General features: G+C 40.1%; 1 protein-coding gene across 1 annotated transcript in view; it reads left to right on the top strand.

Moving 5' to 3' along the window:
* The window catches only part of RABEP2 (rabaptin, RAB GTPase binding effector protein 2), a 472,624-nt gene that overhangs the window by 303,583 nt on the left and 149,523 nt on the right, over positions 1–19,518 (top strand). The window contains exons 8-9 of the mRNA XM_044087055.1: positions 11,798–11,938; positions 12,683–12,872. Coding sequence (XP_043942990.1) covers positions 11,798–11,938; positions 12,683–12,872 — 331 coding nt within the window. The remainder of the gene's footprint in view (positions 1–11,797; positions 11,939–12,682; positions 12,873–19,518) is intronic.

Genomic DNA, 19,518 nt, shown 5'->3' with positions numbered 1-19,518 from the left:
TTCTGTTACCATTTACTGCTGAATAACTGTGGGAGGATTTTGATTTATATATTTTTTCTAATTAGCTTTTTATGTTGTATAGTTTTCTCTTTGATTGTGATGTTTGCTGTCAAGTGGTTGAGCTGACTATAGTATAAATATTTCCTGAGAAATTGTATACCTTGAGTTTCACCTGTTGTGAATTTGTTGGCATGTGTCTTAGGGTTGTAGGTTGGCATTTCAAATCATTTGTGTCCTGAGTTTCATGGTTAACTTAAGGACTTGTAGGGGGTGTTAGGATACTTTTCTTATTGATTGCCTGTGTCTGTAAGGGATATGGGGGGCCAGACTGGGGGTCAGTTTACAGTTTTACATCCAGTTGTGAAGGTTTCATTTGAATAGGGTCAGGGATGAAGTCTGTTTTGAATGAATGGGGAGCCTATTCCACATTGCGGGGGTCCTTTTGAACATGTATCTTTCTCTCCAGTATGTTCTGTTTGCATCTGTATCACGTTATCCGAAGTTTACTTAATTGAATCAATAAAGGTCAAACTTATTGATCGATTATTTCAAAAAGGGTAATTGTCACACTAGTAAAATAGTATACTTGGCCAAGTGTAATTCCTGCCTGGGGTTTTATGTTGGGAAAACTGAGAGGGCTCTCAGGTCCAGGATATATGAACATTTATATGATATTAAGAATTCAAAAGAAACTAATACCTTATTTAGGCATAGTAAAATATGTGTCAATTTTTCTGGATTCAAGTTTGGGATACTGGACATAATAGAAATAAACCCCAGGGGTGGTAATTGGAAAAACACTTTAAACAAAAGGGAATTGATGTGGCAGCTTCATTTGGCAGCTAATCTGTGTCCAGGATTAAATGATTTTATATCTGTCTTGCCTGCTTTAAAAGAAAGAGCAGCAAGGGCTTGATTTTAAAATGTGACTTTCTCATAGAAATGTTTTTCTTGGATTGTATAGTTTTTATAGTATATGCTTTTAGGGTATTAATTTATTCAAGGGATTTTTGATTTGTTTGGGATTTTAACCTATCCTGTGTTACTGTAACATATTTAAATCCACATGACTGTTTGTATATTGTTCTGATGAAGTCAGTTTTACTTTGATGAAAGCGCTTAACCTGGAAATACATTTTGTGTCTATTAGTCCTGCTCGTGAACTTTTGGTTTTTAGTTTCTTATTTTCACCAGTTCGCTACACTTTTTTTGGTTTAGTTTTGTAGCCTTGGACTGGTGGACTCTCTAGATTCTATAGGTCTGCTTGCAGATGTTGGATTTGGGCAGTCTGTAGAGATTCTAGAACTTAAAAAAGATGTTGCTGAGCTCAGAAATGAGTTGGCTCATTTCATGGAGCTTTTTTCTTCCAAAATGACTTTTTGTCATTCCACGGAGCTTGGCCCTGATGTTAAGGGAAGCTCTGAGGGAATTCAGAGTGTTTCTGGCAGTCATATGGTTAATGTGGATGCAGTTTGCGAGCGTACAGGTCGAGGGTGCCATGACATCACCATTGAAGCCATTGTTCATTCGGAACAGGCTGCTGCTATTTCGGATCGTTTTGTGGACTCTGTGCAAGAAAACAAACAGGTTTCTACAGCTAACTCTTGTTTGGAGCATTCGAAAACCAATGGAGTGGTATATTTTGGAAAGGATGTGGAGATGATACAAACGAGTGCACCGGACTCATTGTCTAACACTGGGAACAGCAAAACAGGTACTGTTTGTCACTCTGCCCCTAAGGGGAGGTTTGAAGCCGAAGTTGCGGCTTCTAATAGACAGATTGGTCATTCTTTTGGAATTTCCAGTTCACCGAAGGCCTTGGGAGAGGCTAATTCTAAATTAAATGATTTTTTTAAACAAAAAGTTTATTTTTTCCGCAGGCAATAACTGGGGGGAAAGTCACAGTGATCCGAAAAGGAAACAAGATAAGAACTATACATCCATTAGAGACATGATTTTTGGGTTTGAGAAAAAATTATACAAACTCAAGACTTTGCAGATGGAAATGTTTTATTTTAGTGAATGTGTTAAATTGAAGGTGGTTCCTCAGGGACTACGTGTTTTTAAATTCCCTTTTGGGTTATATTATGATATGGATATGGATATGGTGCAAGATTTTACCAACCTGTTTGACAAATGGGGTATTGAACTGCTTACCAAAGTGTTGGTTTTTCAAGAACAAACAAAGGTTAAATTATTTAAAGAAGTGGAAATACTTAACAAGGACATTTTGGAAGACTTACTATTTGTCCTTGAGAGGGTTGAAAAAAAGTGTAATATACAGTTTCAGAAAAAGAAAAGGAAGCTTAACAGAGATGTTCAACAGTATAAATCCAAAACAGTATACCCCACAGACAGGCTTTTTATTGATAGTTATAGCCAGGAAATTGTGCCAGGGAGTTTTAATTATCCAGGAGGTAGAGGTTATTCAGGTTATTTAGAAGATACTGGTAATGTGACCCCCATTGAGCAACCATTCAGTGATGGTTTTCATGTAGAAGAGGATTTTCCCACCCTAAGACGCTCGGAAAGAATAGCGAACAGATAGCCAGGAGTCCAACATTATTACAACTCCGATAACCCCCCTTGCAGGGGTCAGTACCACAAGGGAAGAGGCAGGGGCAGGTATTAGATGGGAATTCTTTCCATTCTGATATTATTTGCAGCTCTGAAGGATTTAATATTTACAATTGTACAGATAGTTATTTCTGAAGAATATTTTTCACTTTTCTCTAAAGGGTTTAAATTTGTTCCTGCTAGGTAGGATACCAGATATAGCAGAAGTCTTGCTTTATATTCACATGTTTACTAGGAAAATAAATTTTCGATTGTTGTTCCCTAATAAGAATACTGATAGTATTGGGCATAAATATACAGCCTTGAAAAAAAATAGTGTGTTTAATCCTCCCTTACACCCTTTGGTAGCTAGTTTTGAGAATGTGGTTAAACAAGAGTTGTATCAACTTTGGGCTAACTACAAGAAGTTATTTTTTAACTTGAGTTCCAAAGAGAAAGAACTACTTTTTTCTTTAAAACAGGACAGAAGTATTCGTATAATGTTTTTTCTTTTTTATTTGCATTGCATTCTACATTGTATAATCCTGCATTAATTCATGTAATTGTCATTTTTAGGGGAAGTGTTTTTTTACACCAATTATATATATTATTTACATTTTTTAAGTTAGTGAAGTTACATACTTCAGCTATGGTTTTTAATGACATTTGTTAGACTGTTAGGAGAACTTATTTATTTACACACACTGACATTGTTTTATATAACTGAGATAGTCTTTGGTTGGAACATATTTCATTTTGTAGTTTTTAGTGTGGTGTGTAATGGGTTACTATTCAAGAGGGGTAATTAGATGTTAATTAATGGTAATTAACACTTATTAACATGTATATAAAATGAAGGCATTAGAGAATGCAATATGTTCTGAGGAAGCTTTGTTACTATACGAAGAGAAAGCACGCTCAACTTGTATCTGTGTGGTTTTCGTTTTTGTGATCCGAGCAGTATTGGCTTTTAAAACGTGGAATTAAAAGTTGGTTGAACGTTCAGTTTCGGTTCCTGGTTTCTGCCTTGGCTTGATTTTTTTTATTCGTATAATGACCCCAGACAAGGGAGGGGGATTGTAATTTTTGACACTGAAGATTACAAAAACCTTATCCAAGCCATTTGTTTCAAGAGGAAAGCTATTTGCAGGTATCCAAGAATCAGATTAATATTTCCTATCCCCATATTGATGGGTTTTTGGAAGAATACTTATTATAACAAAGGATTAGTCAGGAAGTCCATTCCTTTTTGTTAAACAATTTTCCCAAGGTACCTAGTATGTTTGGCATCCCTAAGATCCACAAAGATGTTTTGTCACCCCCATTCAAGCCTATTGTGGCAGCAGGGGGGGGTCTAAAACACACAATTTGGCAGTGTTTGTGTTTGTGGACCAGATGGTCAAGCATGTAGTTGAGGGTATGCCACATCTTGTAAAAGATTCTTGGGATTTTTTGGGACAGATTAAGCAGGATTTATGGAATCCTGATCTGATTTTTTTGACAATAGATGTGAAAGATTTATTCTCCTGTATTCTTAGGGAGGAAGGTTTAGATTATTTTGAAAAAAATGTTGTTTGATCATTCTGGATTATCTTCATAGCGTGTGCAGCTTGTTTGTGAAATTATGGCCTTGATTTTAGATGATAATTATATTTTTTTCGAAGAGCAATATTTCCAACCAATAAAGGGAGTTGCTATGGGGCAGCATGTGCCCCCATATATGCAAATATCGTTTTATTAGGGTGGGAGAAGGAATTTATTTTTGAAAGCAGGTTTTACTTGGATATTTTGTTTTTTTCAGTAGGTACCTGGACGACATTTTTATTTTATGGAAGGGTACCAAAGAAAGTATTGCTGGTTTTATTGAATACCTAAACAGCACCAATCAATATTTGAAATTTACTTACAAATATAATGAGAGAGAAATCCATTATTTGGATACCACTATCATTAAGGATGTATGTTGTTTTAGATCTAAAGTTTATAGAAAGAAAACTTTTTGTAATTCTTATCTCCATTTTCAAAGCCACCGCCCACTATACCAGAAAAAAAAGTATTGTTAAGGGGCAGGCAAATAGAATTTCTAGAATGACTTCTCATTTTGAGGACGTCATTAAAGAATTCAGCGACCTTAAGAATATGTTCTTGGAGAGAGATTATCCACTGGATTTTGTGGAGGGCATTTTATAAGAGATTTTGAGAGAGTGGGGTTCAAAATATCAACCTTTGTTAGGTAGAGGTCTTTCTAAAACAAAAAATAATGAAAAAACAGAGAGTTCTTCCTGCAATTTCTCCCAGGCATGTGTGGTGCAATACAGTTCACATTATAATGACATAAGGAACATCCTCTGTAAGAACTGGAATATTTTTAATGGTGACCTCAATATTTTACAAGCAGTGGATGAAAAACCTTTTTTTTGTACTAAAGTGGGTCGCAACTTGAAACTTATCTTGGAGGGTAATACGAACAGCAGCAGTGCAAAACCAAATGAATTTACCAAAGCCTGTGGTTGTTGTACACAGTGTAGATTTATGTTGTCAGTAGTTAGTTTGAAACTTGTTTGCTACACTTTTTTTGGTATCTGTATCACGTTATCAGAAGTTTACTTAATCGAATCAGTAAAGGTCAGACTTTATTGATCGATTACGTAAAACATCGAATAACAGAAAATAAATAAATAAATTGCGGTAGGCAGGGGGGCAAGCCCCCCTACTTAAATATACCAACTCTGAGACCGCACTACATTGAGGTAAACGGAAATCTCCCCTTATGGAGATTTCCGTTTACTTGCATGATGTTCTTCACTTTCGATATTGTCAGCTTACGACAGCGTGAAGTAGACCCGTTCTGTTTGTCACTAATGAAGTTCACATCCCTGGATCTGGTGTTTCTGGTGCTGCTTGTTTTGCACATGTGCAGCAGATCCATCAGGGCTGGGTCTGAGGAAGCTCTGCAAGCCAGGCAAAGATCCCGTGTCAGCAACCTGTAGGAGACTTGAGTACAGAGACAGAGACTTTAGGCAGTCATTGTGGGACAGAGTATTCATTTCTTGGGTTCTGCTGGTGAGAAACCTTTTGCAGTTGTCTGGTTAGGTACATTGCACTGAATAATAGGTCTGACAAAGACTTAGTAGAGTGGTACTATAATTTCCTTGGATCTGGATGCCATACCCTTACCTATAAGTTGGGTGACGTAGAGTAATTTTCCTACTATATTAGCTACATGTTGGCAAAGGCCAGGTTGTTGTCTACATATGTTCTCAGATCCATGACTACTGGGTCAACTCTTAAGAGTGTTTTATCAGTGGAGTATTTATCTTGGGACGACAGTTTCCTAAAGGGCATTATAATGCATTTTTTTACATTGAGTTTGGGATATGCATTTGGCACTAATCGTTTGTATGTGTTAAACCCTCTTGCAAGATGCTGGTGTCTTGGGAGAAATCTGTAATAGCTGTCAGTTTACAGTCATCTGCAAACTTGGTGAGGCAAAAGCCTTGAACGTTAGCCTTTACTTTCAGAAAGTAGATGCCAAACAGGAGTGGTCTCAGCACAAAGCCCTGGGTTATTCTGCTTTTGACTAGTCTCTTGCTGGAGGTGGTCTCACTGATCTTGATTTCTTGGGTCCTGTCTGTGAACCAGCTGGCATTCCAGGGAGTTGTGTATGGATTTATGCTTAGCTCATAGACACCTTGTCAACAATACCTGAGGGGGGATATTGTATCAAATGCCTTAGCTAGGTTAAGATATGCAATATGCATTGTTTTCATTGCCTTGGTGACTCTGTCAATGAAGTTTACCAGGTTAAGAAGGCATGACCTTCTGTTAAAGCCAAATTGGTATGAGTCCAGTGTCTTTAGGTTGCCAATGTCCTTGTTTATCATTTCCATGGTAATTCATTCCATGGCTTTGCATATTAGGCTTGTTAGACTGATGGGTATGCAGTTACTTGGGAAGGTTGATAGTCTACCCTTGTGGAGGGGCATGACTGTTGCAGTCCTCCATTCACTTGGAACGTATTATATTTCAGGGCTGTAGTTGAAGAGTGTCTGAAGTGTTTCTGATAGTTTGTATTTTAGACTGTTCAGAAGCCTACTGGAGATATTGTCGGGACCCATGGAGGTGGTATTCTTGGCTTTAGCGAGTGTTGCCAGCACCTGGTCTGTGATAATAGTTGAAGATAGTATGTTGGAGGGAATTTCACCTGGTGGAGCTGGGGTGAGTGGAGGTGAAGTTTGAGCTGAATGTATCATCCAGTAGATTTGCTATGTCACCTTGAAAAGTGAAGGTAGTACCATTCACCAGCAGTTTATCACACTGATGTGTGTTACCTTTAGGGCCCTGGATATAGCTGAAGAAAGACCTTGTGATTGTTCTTAGCCTCAAGGCTATCCTGACCTTGTAGCTGGCCTTACTGAACTTGATTAGTCGTCTTAGGTTCTTGTTTAGTTGTACAAGAAGGCACTTGTCTTTAAGGGAGTTGCAGTTCCTGATCTTGGCCATGAGTTTTCTTTTTTGTATACACTGTTTAGGTGAGGACTCCACTAGTGTGGTTTGCTTTTAATGTTTGTTTTGGGTTTACTTCTGGTAGGTACAGTAGCCATTTTGCAGCCATTGTCATGTTTGTATAACAACTTTGTGAATAATTCTGCATATGCAGTTGTGATCTGAGGGTTAGAGGGAGCCTTGAATTTTGACAGACTGTCCCTTAATAGGATGTAGTTTACTTTAGAGTAGTTCCCCTTGGAACGCTTCTTTTTGGCATTTACTTCTCAGAAGTCAAGGCCAATGTCAGTGGTCTCTGGCTGACTAAATTTCCAGACTATTGCAAATTAGGAGCGGTCATTGAATCTCACACTGACACAAGTGTTCTCCAGGAGGGGCTGACACAGACGGTGTCAGAGCCATGGGCTACAACTAAATGGCAAGAAATGCATAATAGTATCCTTTCATATTGACAACACATCCCTTAGAGCTGACCCAGTAGTCTGGGACTTAGGGACACACATGGATAGTAATCTAGTCTTTGACCATCATGAGTCTACAGTGGTGAGGAAGTAATTCTATGTTGTGCAGCTTAGATGCCATACATTTGTTTATAAGTCCAAGGAAGTAATTCTTCCACTGTATTTGGCATTCATCAGACCTATCACTGAGTACAATGCCCCCTTTGGTATGTACCTTAACAGGCATATCCAACAATTGGAACGTCCATAGAGGTTCCACACTAAAAGAATGCAGGGAGAAAGTAAAATGTCCTATGTAGACTGCCTCAAGGCCCTATCTCTGTTATCTGTCTCCTACAGGCTTTTGAGAGATCATATATGCCTGGCATACAAGGCATTGTCATACCCCACCCTGATGCACCTCCTGCATATCCACAAAACAAACAGCACCAGAATTACCCATTCTAAAGACTTAAAAACCTTGCCTGTGATAGAAATGGGATCTGCTGGAGAAAGAGATATGTATCCCAGAGACTGCCCCATCTATGGAACAGGCTCCCCATCCATGTGAAGCAGAGTACCACCCTATAACCCAATTCAAGTGCAACTTGGACAACTGGATGGGAAACTGGAAATTCATCCCCGGTTTAGCATCTGTGTCTCTGATAGACACAGGTGACCTGTAAATGGTTGATCTCCCAGCCCAATGCTTATACTTATCAGCTGTATCAGAACTTGTCAAAGATTTGGGATGCATGGCTAGGATTAAAAAGGCCCTTGTAGTTGTTAGTCTGGTAAATACCTATGAACCTATGAGCCCAAGTGTTACACGTTTACCTGGGTTTTCCGGGTTGATGTTTACTTCAAAGGAAACAGCTTTGTGATCAACATCACAAGTGAGGACATGACATGGGTGTGGAGGAGTTGTAACGCTCTCCATTGTTGAGAACCAGATCCAGTATGTTTACTCCTTTGGTTAGTGTGTGTGCTGTCCAGGGTGTTTGTGTTGATAAAGTCCAGGAAGCATTGTGCTTCTGAGTTTGAGGCAATGTAAGTTTCCCAGTCTGTAGAGGGGTAGTTAAGGTCACCAATGACTAGGATGTTTGGTTGGATAGTGAGTGCCTCTGATAGCTTTAAGTAAGAGTTGAGACTTTAGTGGCATAGATGGTGACTTGTTATAATGAGGGACCTTTTTCTATAGTGACTTGCACATGGATGAGCTCTATGGTGTCATCCTGTTTATCCATCCTGGAGGTATGTTTGCTGCTAACATAAAACAAGACTCCTCTGCCTTTGGCCCCAGTCTGTGCAGTTGTTGGTCTAAATATGTGGAAGGCTTTCTTTGTTGGAAAAAATATTTTTGCAATGCTACTTTTGTAAAACTTTGTAACCTTTTGTTCCCTGACCAAATTGGCCCCCTTTTCTGAACAGTCCCACTTGTATGTCTTAGTTTCTGTCATCTGATATTATTCATCATGAGCTATTGTGACGCCTTTTTTTTTTTTTTTTTTTTTTTTTTTTGTATGGGCTCTTCCATCCTTTTTGGAGAGAGTAACAGCATTTTTAAAAGTGGTAGCTGATCTGGGGGATGTTAGAAACCAGTTTAATTGGAGCTTTGGTGGCCGTCATGCACTTGGGCACCAATGTTGCTCTACGTCCCATTCATCAAATCTGTCTTATCTGACTGATGGGTCCTCAAATGCTTGTAGGATTCAAACCAGCAAAACTAGTGCTTCAGCCTTGAGCTCCTTTAAAAAAAATTCCCACAGCACTCTAGTGTGTGAAGCTACCTTGTATGTCTTTTGATGCCATAGCATTCAGACGTGAACTACTACTTCAGCAAACCTAAGCCTCTCTTCTTCTTTCCTGTTTCATATATGTCATGGGTCCTGGCTAACATGTTGACCCTGATTCCCCCATTTCTACTATTCAAGTGCATTTAACTGCTATTTTAAATTTTCATGTGTGCTATGAAGCGCATTCCTTTACATGTCATTAAAACTTCCTAGCCTTTTTCAGTCAGAGTCTTCCTGCTCTGACCTCCAATTAGAGAACTGGTTTATTAATTTTATTTAACATTTGTTTACCAGGAAAGTCCGACCTGGAATGAGCCAATTTTCAGCGGAGGCCTGGGGAGAAACACTCCAGAGGCTTGTTTTTGTAATGTGGGAGGAAACTGGAGCACCCAGAGGAAACCCACATGAATGCAGGGAGGACATGCAGACTCCACACAGAAGGCACCCTAGCCGTGTATTGAATCAGAGAACCTCTTGCTGTGGGGCAGCAATGCAAACGCTGCACCACTGCGCCATCCAACTGGTGCATCCTTGGTATCTCAGTTCATGCTAGAAGTGTTAACTAAGAAACCATTTGAACCAGCATCGTCTACGCCCTTAAAATTTCTTTCTTGGAAAGCATTGTTCATGATTGCTATTAAGTGTACTGTTCCTTATTTAGTTTTTCACAAGGATAGAGTGCCTCTTCATACTAACCTCCTTTTGTTCCAAACTGGCTTCCAATGCAAACATAAACCATCTGATTCACTTGCCAGTCTTTTTTTCCAAGTAGTTGAAATAAAGGTGAGAATGTCTTGCATACCTGACCTGATAGCATGGAGGTTAAGGCAAAGGATTGCCAACTGGTAGATTGGGTTTCAAAACTTAGCTTAGGCAGAACTGGTCAGCAGCAGTTTCTGTGCAGAAGAAAAGCATGACAGTCTACTTCTGTAATATGTCAAGAAAACTTTATGAGGTCTACCTATAGAGTCACCATGAGCTGATTTTGATTCTGGGGCAATTACTTGCATTTTATATCCTGTGTAACTTCAATTAGAGCCATAGCCAACTCATCTAGCAGTTGGTGCCAGTCCCTGATATAGTGACCCACCCCCTCAGCTCTTCAAGTGAAGAGAAAGAAAGGGTGGGGACTTTGGCTTTTACTGTAGCAAACCATTTGGTACAGTTATACCAATCTGCTTCCAGTGGCTACAGTCAAATCCATGCCCCTCAGCTCTTCAGTGGACTTCTACTTTTTAAAACTGTAGCAAACCAATTTCGTCTTGCTTCATTTCAACACAGAAGAATTTCTGAATTGTACTTTTTGATTGCGACCCCTAACACTTTGCATACAGGGTGACTGTCCCCTTCCCCCATCCTTTCTATATTTCTGGCAGTGTAGATTCTATCTGCAGAAAACAAAATCCTTCAGGAAGGATTCACAATTCTTTGTTTCCTTTGCAGTTAATAAATTTGGGTCAAGATTGTCTAAATTTGCTCTTTCTGATAGTATTTTTTACAACTACTCAGTTTACAACTACTGAGTTTTAGTGTTAAGTTCTGTGACTGTGGGCATGTGATAAATCGTGATGGCTTTTGTTTTATTGGACTGCATTGGTGTCTGCAGTGCCCCACTTTCTAGCAGGGTGTCACTGGAGTGACACCAATCTATACTGGTAGCTGCTACAGCATGATAACAGCACCATAATTAGTACTCCCTCCTCCCAGGCTGCCCTGCACCTGGAATACTTGTGAAACTCTGGTTACAGTCATTACTGTTGTGTGTAAATACCAGACTTCTGTCAGTGGGACAAGTTGTATACTTTTCGCCTGATCTTGAAACGTTTTCTGATTTGTTTCCCTTTATATGCATGTATAGTTAGGCCTTGGTGCATAAAGAGAGAGGCCCAGGATTTATGTAGTTTATCCATTTGTTACCGCTGTCCCAGTGTGTACACTTTATACCATCCTTTGTCTTTTTTTGAAAAATGCATAAAAGTATATTGAATTACTCTTTGTTGCATTCTTTTTAATACGTTTTAGTTTTCCTTCACCATTTCAAAAAATATTTTGAAAAGTTATTTCTTCAATTTGTCTTCCTGTTCGTATCCTTTTCTCCTTCTCTGTTAAGCTTCAATCCCTCAGTATCTTCTCCACTGTATGCATCCTAAGCCAGCTAAGCCTTTCCTTGTACCCCAGCCTAACCAGCACATCACCATTTTAGTAAATCTACTTAAAATACTTTGCAACCTTCTAGTTTCTGTTGTTTTGTTTGACCTTCAGACGCATGCACAGTGTTTCATTTGAGGATCTTACCTGAGTTCTGTATAATGGAAGACTGACTTTTTGTGATGTGCCTTTCACTTTGCTGTTGAGCATGCTGCTAGTTTTTGTTAAAGTAGTGTCATTCGAGAGCATTTCTTAAGTTGTTTACTTATGGTTATAAAATGTTTCATAACACATTATTTATCTTTCTGTGTGATTTCTGAACTTTTTCTAACTTTATTGTATCCCCTGTAGGCAGAACTTGCATCTTTACATAAGCGGTTGAGTTATGATGTACAACGCCTGACAAGTGAGAATGAAGGCCTGAAGGGGCAACAAAATCTGCAGCTAACATTACAGGAAACGGAGGAATTCAAACTTCCCACATCTGTACCGGTAATTGGGACATAAGTTATGAAGTGACTCCTCTAGAAGAAAGTTTGGGGAGATGCAGTGACTGATAGACACTGCATGGGCAACATTTTCATGTGGCACATTTCTGTCTCGATTTTATAGTAATAGTAATAATTGTAGGTTGTGGCATGGTTTCAAGCAGCACATTTCTGTCTAGATTTTATAGTAAAAGTAATAATTTTGGGTTGTGATTTGGTTTCCAGTGGCTCATTTGTGTCTAGATTTTATAGTAATAGTAATAATTGTAGGTTGCAGCATGGTTTCAAGCAGCACATTTCTGTCTAGATTTTATATTAATAGTAATTTTAAGTTGTGGCATGGTTTCAAGTAGCATATTTGCATTTACATTTTATAGTAATAGTAATAATTGTTGGTTGTGGCTTGGTTTCAAGTTTGAAAGCCATATGTCTGTTTAGGTATGTAGATCTTTCCTTCAAGCTTTAAACTTTTACATTTTTTGAGTATATTGAGATTTACAGTTTGTGTGAGTTTTTATTTTTTCCAGGAAATTGTTAGCAGTAGTGTTAGGATTTCTTTGCTGCAGGAGTGAGATCCAAAGAAGGGGCCATTCAGCAGTGGAGAGGAGAAGAGTGGTGTTTGAGGATGGGGCTCTCGCAGAAAAATTGAGGGGGAGAACTGACGGTAAAAGATTGAGAAAAGGGGGAGCACTCCTTTATGAACTCACTAAAAATAGTAAGGATAGGGTTTGTGTTCTTTTTCCTGAAGGAACTACAGAAACTGGTACAGCAGTATCGCAAAGACCTTCTTTCCATACGAGCCACTTCTGAACACCAGGAAGAAAGGCTGCGGATTGAGATAGTCAACCTTCAGGAACAGCTGCAATCTGAACAGTGTGCCAAACAGAATATAGAGGACATGATGAATCTGAACATGGACAATTACAAGGAAGAACTAGGTGAGGAGGACTAGTCTCTTAAGAGTTTGTGCTGTCTGCTGCTGTGTAAAATGGTTAACTGTCCACTTTATTCCTCATTAAAAGATAGTGGTCACTGTTGATGCCCCTGCACGAGCCCAGTAATCAAGGATCCTCAATCCTCACCACTAGCACCAATGAGGGAAGTGCACATTGGGAGAATGACAATACACACACAGTAACACAGAGATCACAGTCAGTCTGGGGCTGGTTTCTCTCTCTTTCTCCAGATCCCCAATAAAACTCCCCACTGGTACAGCTGTAGGGTTGAGATCTCAGCTGAGTGGCCAAGCCAAAACCTCCAGCACCCTCTTTGTCAAACCAGTGCTTCGTGTCCCTGCCCAAGTAGCTGACACACGCACACTTTGAGATTTGATTTATACACAAACACACACCTGGGAAAGGCTGGCACAGGTTTACTAACTATGCCCCCCTTCTGCCCAGATTATAAGGTAGCACCAGCTGCCACCAGCCACTACTTATCAACTACTTTGGCCCTTACCAAAGGGTGCCCAATCTTACTGTGTAATGTTACTATTAATCCAAATGGTAAGTGTGACCAAGACTTTCAAGGCTGTTTAGGAGTGGCCTGTACAGTGTCACCAAATACATATGCAAGTACTCTTAAAAGTTTAAATATCTCTAAACAAACCAGCCACAATTAAATGGTTTAAATATATTTAATAATAAATAATAAAAGAACAAGACAATACTCAAACAACACAGTAACTACAGAGTTCAGAATCACAGAAAATATTTTAAAACAACATTATAGGACAGTCTCAAATAAATACAGAAAACATCTAAACTAATCTTTACTATATTCTTATCTATATCTAAAATATGCTGTGCCCTAAATAGCGTACTTACAGAGCAAGGCAAATGCAGATGAGAAGTGCTGAGTGGATGTGTCTAGATCCAGGAGAAGATAGAAAAGACTTTCTCTCTGAGAGAGTTCTTAAACTAATATTCAACATTACTGCTGGGTTACCTTGGATGACATCACTCTTTGTCACTTAACTTCAGTTCCCAGGCCAACAGAAACTTAACAAAATTTATCATTTCTCTGTGAAAAATACATATCTAAATATATAAATACATATCTCTGAGATATTTGCTCGGAACTAGAAGTTGTAAAACAGTTAAGTACTTTAACATTTTAGACCTAGTAATTACTTCTGTCCAAGACAATAGAAAGTAACTTCTAGCTCTAGACATTGTGTCTGCTTGCTGCACTGAAACTACGTTTTACAGCACACCGTAAAGCACTTTTAATTTCATCTTATTTTCTTGACATTTTGCAAGTTAACTCTGTGTCCCAGCTTCTACTATTAAAACATACATTTGTACAGGTATATAGTTTATATACATTTCTGTTCTTTTCCAATAGAGTACACTGTGGTTACATTCTTGAAGCTCAGTACTTTACACGCACTTCTGCACCAGTAGTTTAATGTACACATAACATATACTTAATTTGTAAGACAAGCATATAAATCATATTAATATTCACAAATTACATATGATTATTTACAAAATTCTAGGTAGGTGGGCTGACTGTGTCACATTTCTATATAAATCCATGTTAATATTTTCAAGTGACATATAATTATTTATAAAATTCCAGATAGCTGGGCTGGCAGTATTTCCCTGGTGTCAGTCACTGCCAAGGTCTGTAAGATAGAGGTCAGCTAACTGCAGGTGAATCCTGTGAGGATTGTGTTGTAAGGTGAAGCACAGTAATTACTTTCACAGATAATGTTATTTTTTTCACCCCTTTGGGGGCGTACACCTTTAATTTTTAATGCATCTCACGGAAAGGGAATTTGAGTTTGTAGAAATATCATGTCATCCAGTTAATCATTATGAAATAAGAATCATGCATATCTTCAGTGGCCAACAGTATGTTTCCAAGGTGTGCACAACAAATGGGTCCTGTTCTGTTTTATGTAAATGACATGTGGGTTTATCTACCTAATTTAAACAGTTTCATCTCTGTATTTTACAGATGTTACCATAGTAGTAGGCTTTAGCAGAGGTTTATTAGCTTGTGCCATGTACTTTTTATGTGTGAGTAAGCTGTATGTTTTCTTCAGTTTGTCTGCTTTAGATGCTATTTATTTTAAATTGTCAAACATAAGTCATCAGAAGCAAGAACTAGTTTGAGAGAGAGTGCATTGACAAGTAGTAATTTGTGGCTTTTAAAAGCATGTTGCTTATTTTGACTATAGAGATATGAAATTGCTTAATGAGTACCCACTTTTTACTTGAAAAATATTTTATAGCAAGTAACATTGACTACACTGGGGACAGATAACCAGGGACATTAATTAGGATTGATGCAGATTTGGCAGTATGTACTAGGCCATCTTGCAAGGGAGAGTCTTGTTCAACAGTGGCAGATGAAATTAATTCTGTCAGCATTATGATTTGCTAAAAAGGGGTGTCAGGAGTGATGATGAGTGATAATAACTCCTTTTGCAGGCCACTATAGGGAATGTGCTCTGGAAAGTGAAATACATTAAAATGCAGACTGATTAACTTGGATAGTGAAGGGTGAATAGCATGACGATTTAAGAATGAAAATGAACGAAGGATGCAAAATGTCAAAAGTAATAATCTTAGTGGTAACAGGATGTGTATTTGGATATCCATCCATGTCACTGTTGCAGTATCCTTCACTAAGGGGATCACCCTGCCAAGGGTAGCCCATCGTCCAGTCAGTATACCAAAGCCTGAGGTTTTCAAGGACATCGTACGTCACATGTATGCTTTCTGCTCTCTGTGCAGACCATAAAGGTGACGTATGGACGTACATTCCTCAGAACTTCTTTGCTGTCAGTCTGATTGGCATTTTTGCTAGCCAGGCTGACTACTCCTCAGTTTGTGTTGGTTACCAAAACATTTTCAGGTAAGTGTTGCATTGGAGTTTTCTTCTTATTTTATTTTTCTTTTGGTTTGCAAGTTTACATGTCATCCAGAAAGGGAAAATATCAGTGTAAGGGAGAGATTCCTCATAAGGACCATCATGAGCAGTGTCTTTTTTTTGCTTGGGTGCTTCTCATGACCATACTTCATGCTTGATTTGTCATGTGTTTGTCCCTAAGCCACTTTGTAGTCGTCTCTCCTTCTTGTCTATCTACCTGGAGAACCAATGTTTTGCGTTGTTGGGGCAGAGTGCGATGCCGGAATTGTCCCATCCTGAGGGGGTCAGATGTCTACCAAGAAGAAGACCAAAAAGGTTGCGTTGTATTCAGCTGCTGTACTTCCTTCCCTGGGCATCTCTGAGGCTGGTGAAAGCCCAGAGGATTGTCCAGTTGTTTCATCGGATTCTTCTGCCACAACTGGATTGGAGGCTGGCATGGATCCGACTTCTCGTATGTCCTCAGAGACTCTGCAGACATCCATTGTGGATGTTGAGGAGGAACCTCATCTGATCATATGTAAGGGGACCAAGGGGTCGTTCCGCATATTATTGTTTGGAAGGAGATTCCAACTATGTTGATTGAGTGTTGGCAAGGGTCCAGACCTCCTAAGGTCTTTAGGGCTGATGTCCCTCTAAAGAAGAAGCAGAAATCTAAACATCTTTCCCCAGCTTCCAAAGATCCTCAACATGAATGGCAGAATTTTACACAGGGGTTGTTTAATGCACTTATGGCCTTGACACCTCCCCATGGAGTTTCTGTTCCTGCCTTTCCCCACAAACCGGTCAGGGAGCGGAACTTTTCTGATGATGACTTGGACTCAGGGGAAGAGTCCTTGGCTTACTCCTCTCAGATTCCTTCTCCACTGGGCTATGGTTCCGAGGAAGAGGATTCCATTAGCCCAGATTCTTCCTTTGAGGAACTTCTTTTGGGGATACTCTCTCTTGTATGAATTCCTCAAATGGGACTGTGCTCAGGTTTCTGACATCCAGAAGTGGTATTATGAACTCCTCCAGATGGAGTCCCCTAAGCCCTCTGCAGTCCCTCCATTCCTAGCTGGCCTATTAGACACTTTTTCAATAGCTTCTCAGGTTTCTGATTCCCAACCTCCAGCCGTTAAAAAACCTAACACGTTTTATAAGGTGCCTGATGACTGTAAGTTTCTATACGGATGTCCTTCTGCTGACCCCTTTGTTGTGTCTGTCTCTTCTGACAAACCTTCCAAGCTCTTGCCTGCTGCTAAGTTGCTTCCTTGTGACAAGGACAGTAGGGCCATAGAACAGCTTGGGAGGAAGGTGTATACTGCTAATACCCTGGACATTTGGGCTACTAATTATCAAACCTATATGACCAGGTATGTCTTGGCTGTTCTTTCTCAGGCCTGTTAGGTTATCTCTGACTTTTCTGATTCTAAGGGGAAGGTTTCGGCCCTCTCTCTGTTGGGCTTCTCTTCCCAAATGGCTTGCAATTCTAGTAAATGTAGTTATGATGCAGCTGATGCTTCTTCTAGAGCTGCTGCCTTTAGTTCTGTGTTGAGGCGTTATTATTTACCTCCAGCATTTGCTCGATATTAAGGCTAAATTGATGAATGCTCCTCCTGATAATAAAAATCTCTTCGGTTCTACAGCTGCTGAGCTTTTTAAATTCCTACAAGGAAAGGACAATGGCTTGCAGGAACTGAAGCATATTTTTGTTTCCCCTTTCCTAAATTTCAGAAGAATTATCCTTCTAAGCCTGTGTCTTGCATAGATAGTGTCACCCTTCTCCCAAATGTAAAAAGGGTTCTAGACCGGCTCCTCCTGCTAAGTCTACTCAGACTCCTACAACTGAGATGCGTCCTTTTCCAGGCAAGCCAGGTTCTGTCTTACCTGCTTCCCTCCATCCTGAATAATTTTTTGTCTTTTCCCAACTAGTTAAGAGTCACACAGGATTCTTGGGCTCTGTCCATCATCCTTCAGGGATACTTCATGTTGTGGAACCCCTTCCTCGTTTTCTGGGCATTCCCCAGCCTCCTTAGGAACAGCTTCCCTTTTTTCCAGATGTACCTCAGGACCTTTAGTCTGAAGGCACCATCCAAGCAGTTTCTGCCCCTAAAAAGAAGGTTTTTTTTTATTCCAGAATGTTTTTGGTTCCCAGGAAAGAAGACACTGTGGTGGAGGCCCATTCTGGACCTTTCTCATCTCAACACCTTTCTGAAGATCCCTTCCTTTTGGATGCTGTCCCTATAGACTGTTTTTCCTTCTCTTCTTCCTCAGGCTTGTATGGTCTATCTAAATCTCAAGGATGCTTATCTTCACATCCGGTTCATCCCTGTTTTGGAAAATATTTGCATTTCTCTGTTTTTTCCTTGCATTTTTATTTCTCTGCTTTGCCCTTAGCCTCTCTGCTTACCCCAAGGTTTTTCACCAAATGCCTTGTTCTTGTGATTGCCTTGAGTAGGATGAGGGGATACAAAACTTTCTGTACTGGACAGCCTGTCATTCAGGCTTCCTCCCCAGAGACCTTGCTTCAGCATCCTCACTATGCTGTTTGCTTCTTGCAAAACTAGGGTTTATGATAAATTTCCAAAAATCCTTCCTAACTCCTTTGCAGTATTTTATTTTTTCTCGGTTGCAGGCTCCAAACCATCCCTATGCTGGCTTCTCTGCCATCACCCAAAGCTCTTGCACTAATTGCCTTTATCTGAAGTAGTTAACTTCATTTGATCAGCAACCAGTGGGTTACGGATCCGAGCCAGCAGCATACCAAGCAAAAAGATCCAAGCTCCAAGCTCCTCTCCCTTACCCATACTACACTGCAACCTCCTTACAGTCCCCAGATCTTGTTTGCCGCGGCTTTGCCAAGCATGGGATTCTTAGAGCTCCAGGCAAGTTTAGCAATTTTTTCTTCAAACTTCTCTTTTGGTCTTCTTTACCTGGTGTGTGAGTGTATTTTAATACCTTTCTATGGGTTTTTCCTTCTACCTAGCCTTTATATCCCCCTTTACCTTTGGTAGTTTCTCAGCCCTTTGTAGGCCCCTATTTTTCCCCTCTTTCAGGTGCGCTTGTGTGGCTGTGTGTGTGCTTTTGGTATGGCTGAAAGCCACAAAGTGACCTTTTCTAAATGCTCTGAGTGTGGCCATAAGCTGTCGCCAGCAGATGGTCACACTCAGTGTGTGATTTGCTTCGGGGTTACACATTTTTCCTTGGGCTGCCAGATTTGTGTGGCCTTTAACCCTCGAGCCTTAAGGGATAGGAAGAACAAACTGATTCTGGCGGATCTTATACCCACAAAATCAGCTTCTACTCCTTCCCTCTCGGTAGCAACAGCCGCGGCTGCGGCTGCCCAGCCGACTGGCTCTCTTCCCCTGTCTGGGACTCACCCTCCCACCTTGTCTCAGGAAGAACAAGGGGCCAAGAAAGATAAAAAAGAGAGAAGGGAGAGAGAGAAAGAGAGAGAGAGAAAGAAGCCACAAGCGGCAGGCCGAATTGGACGCCTCGGCCCCTCCAGCGAAGGTGGTCTCTTCTCCTCTAAGAGTTTCCAAGCCTTCCTCCCCATGGCTCCATTCTCCACGTTTCTCCCCAGAGCCGGAGGAGGAGACCGACCAGCCTTGAGGTCGTTGTCGTGTCAGCCCTCCAGGCCGGCGTCGGTGGCTTCCTCCAGGTCTACTCGAAGCATTTCATAGGCAGATATGGATCGAATGATGCGTGGATTGTTGCAAACAC

This window comes from Protopterus annectens, chromosome 10.part0 (assembly GCF_019279795.1).
Source record: "Protopterus annectens isolate FY-2018-M chromosome 10.part0, PAN1.0, whole genome shotgun sequence".
NCBI classification, from domain to species: Eukaryota; Metazoa; Chordata; order Ceratodontiformes; family Protopteridae; genus Protopterus; species Protopterus annectens.
This window is presented reverse-complemented; position numbering and strand designations above follow the sequence as displayed.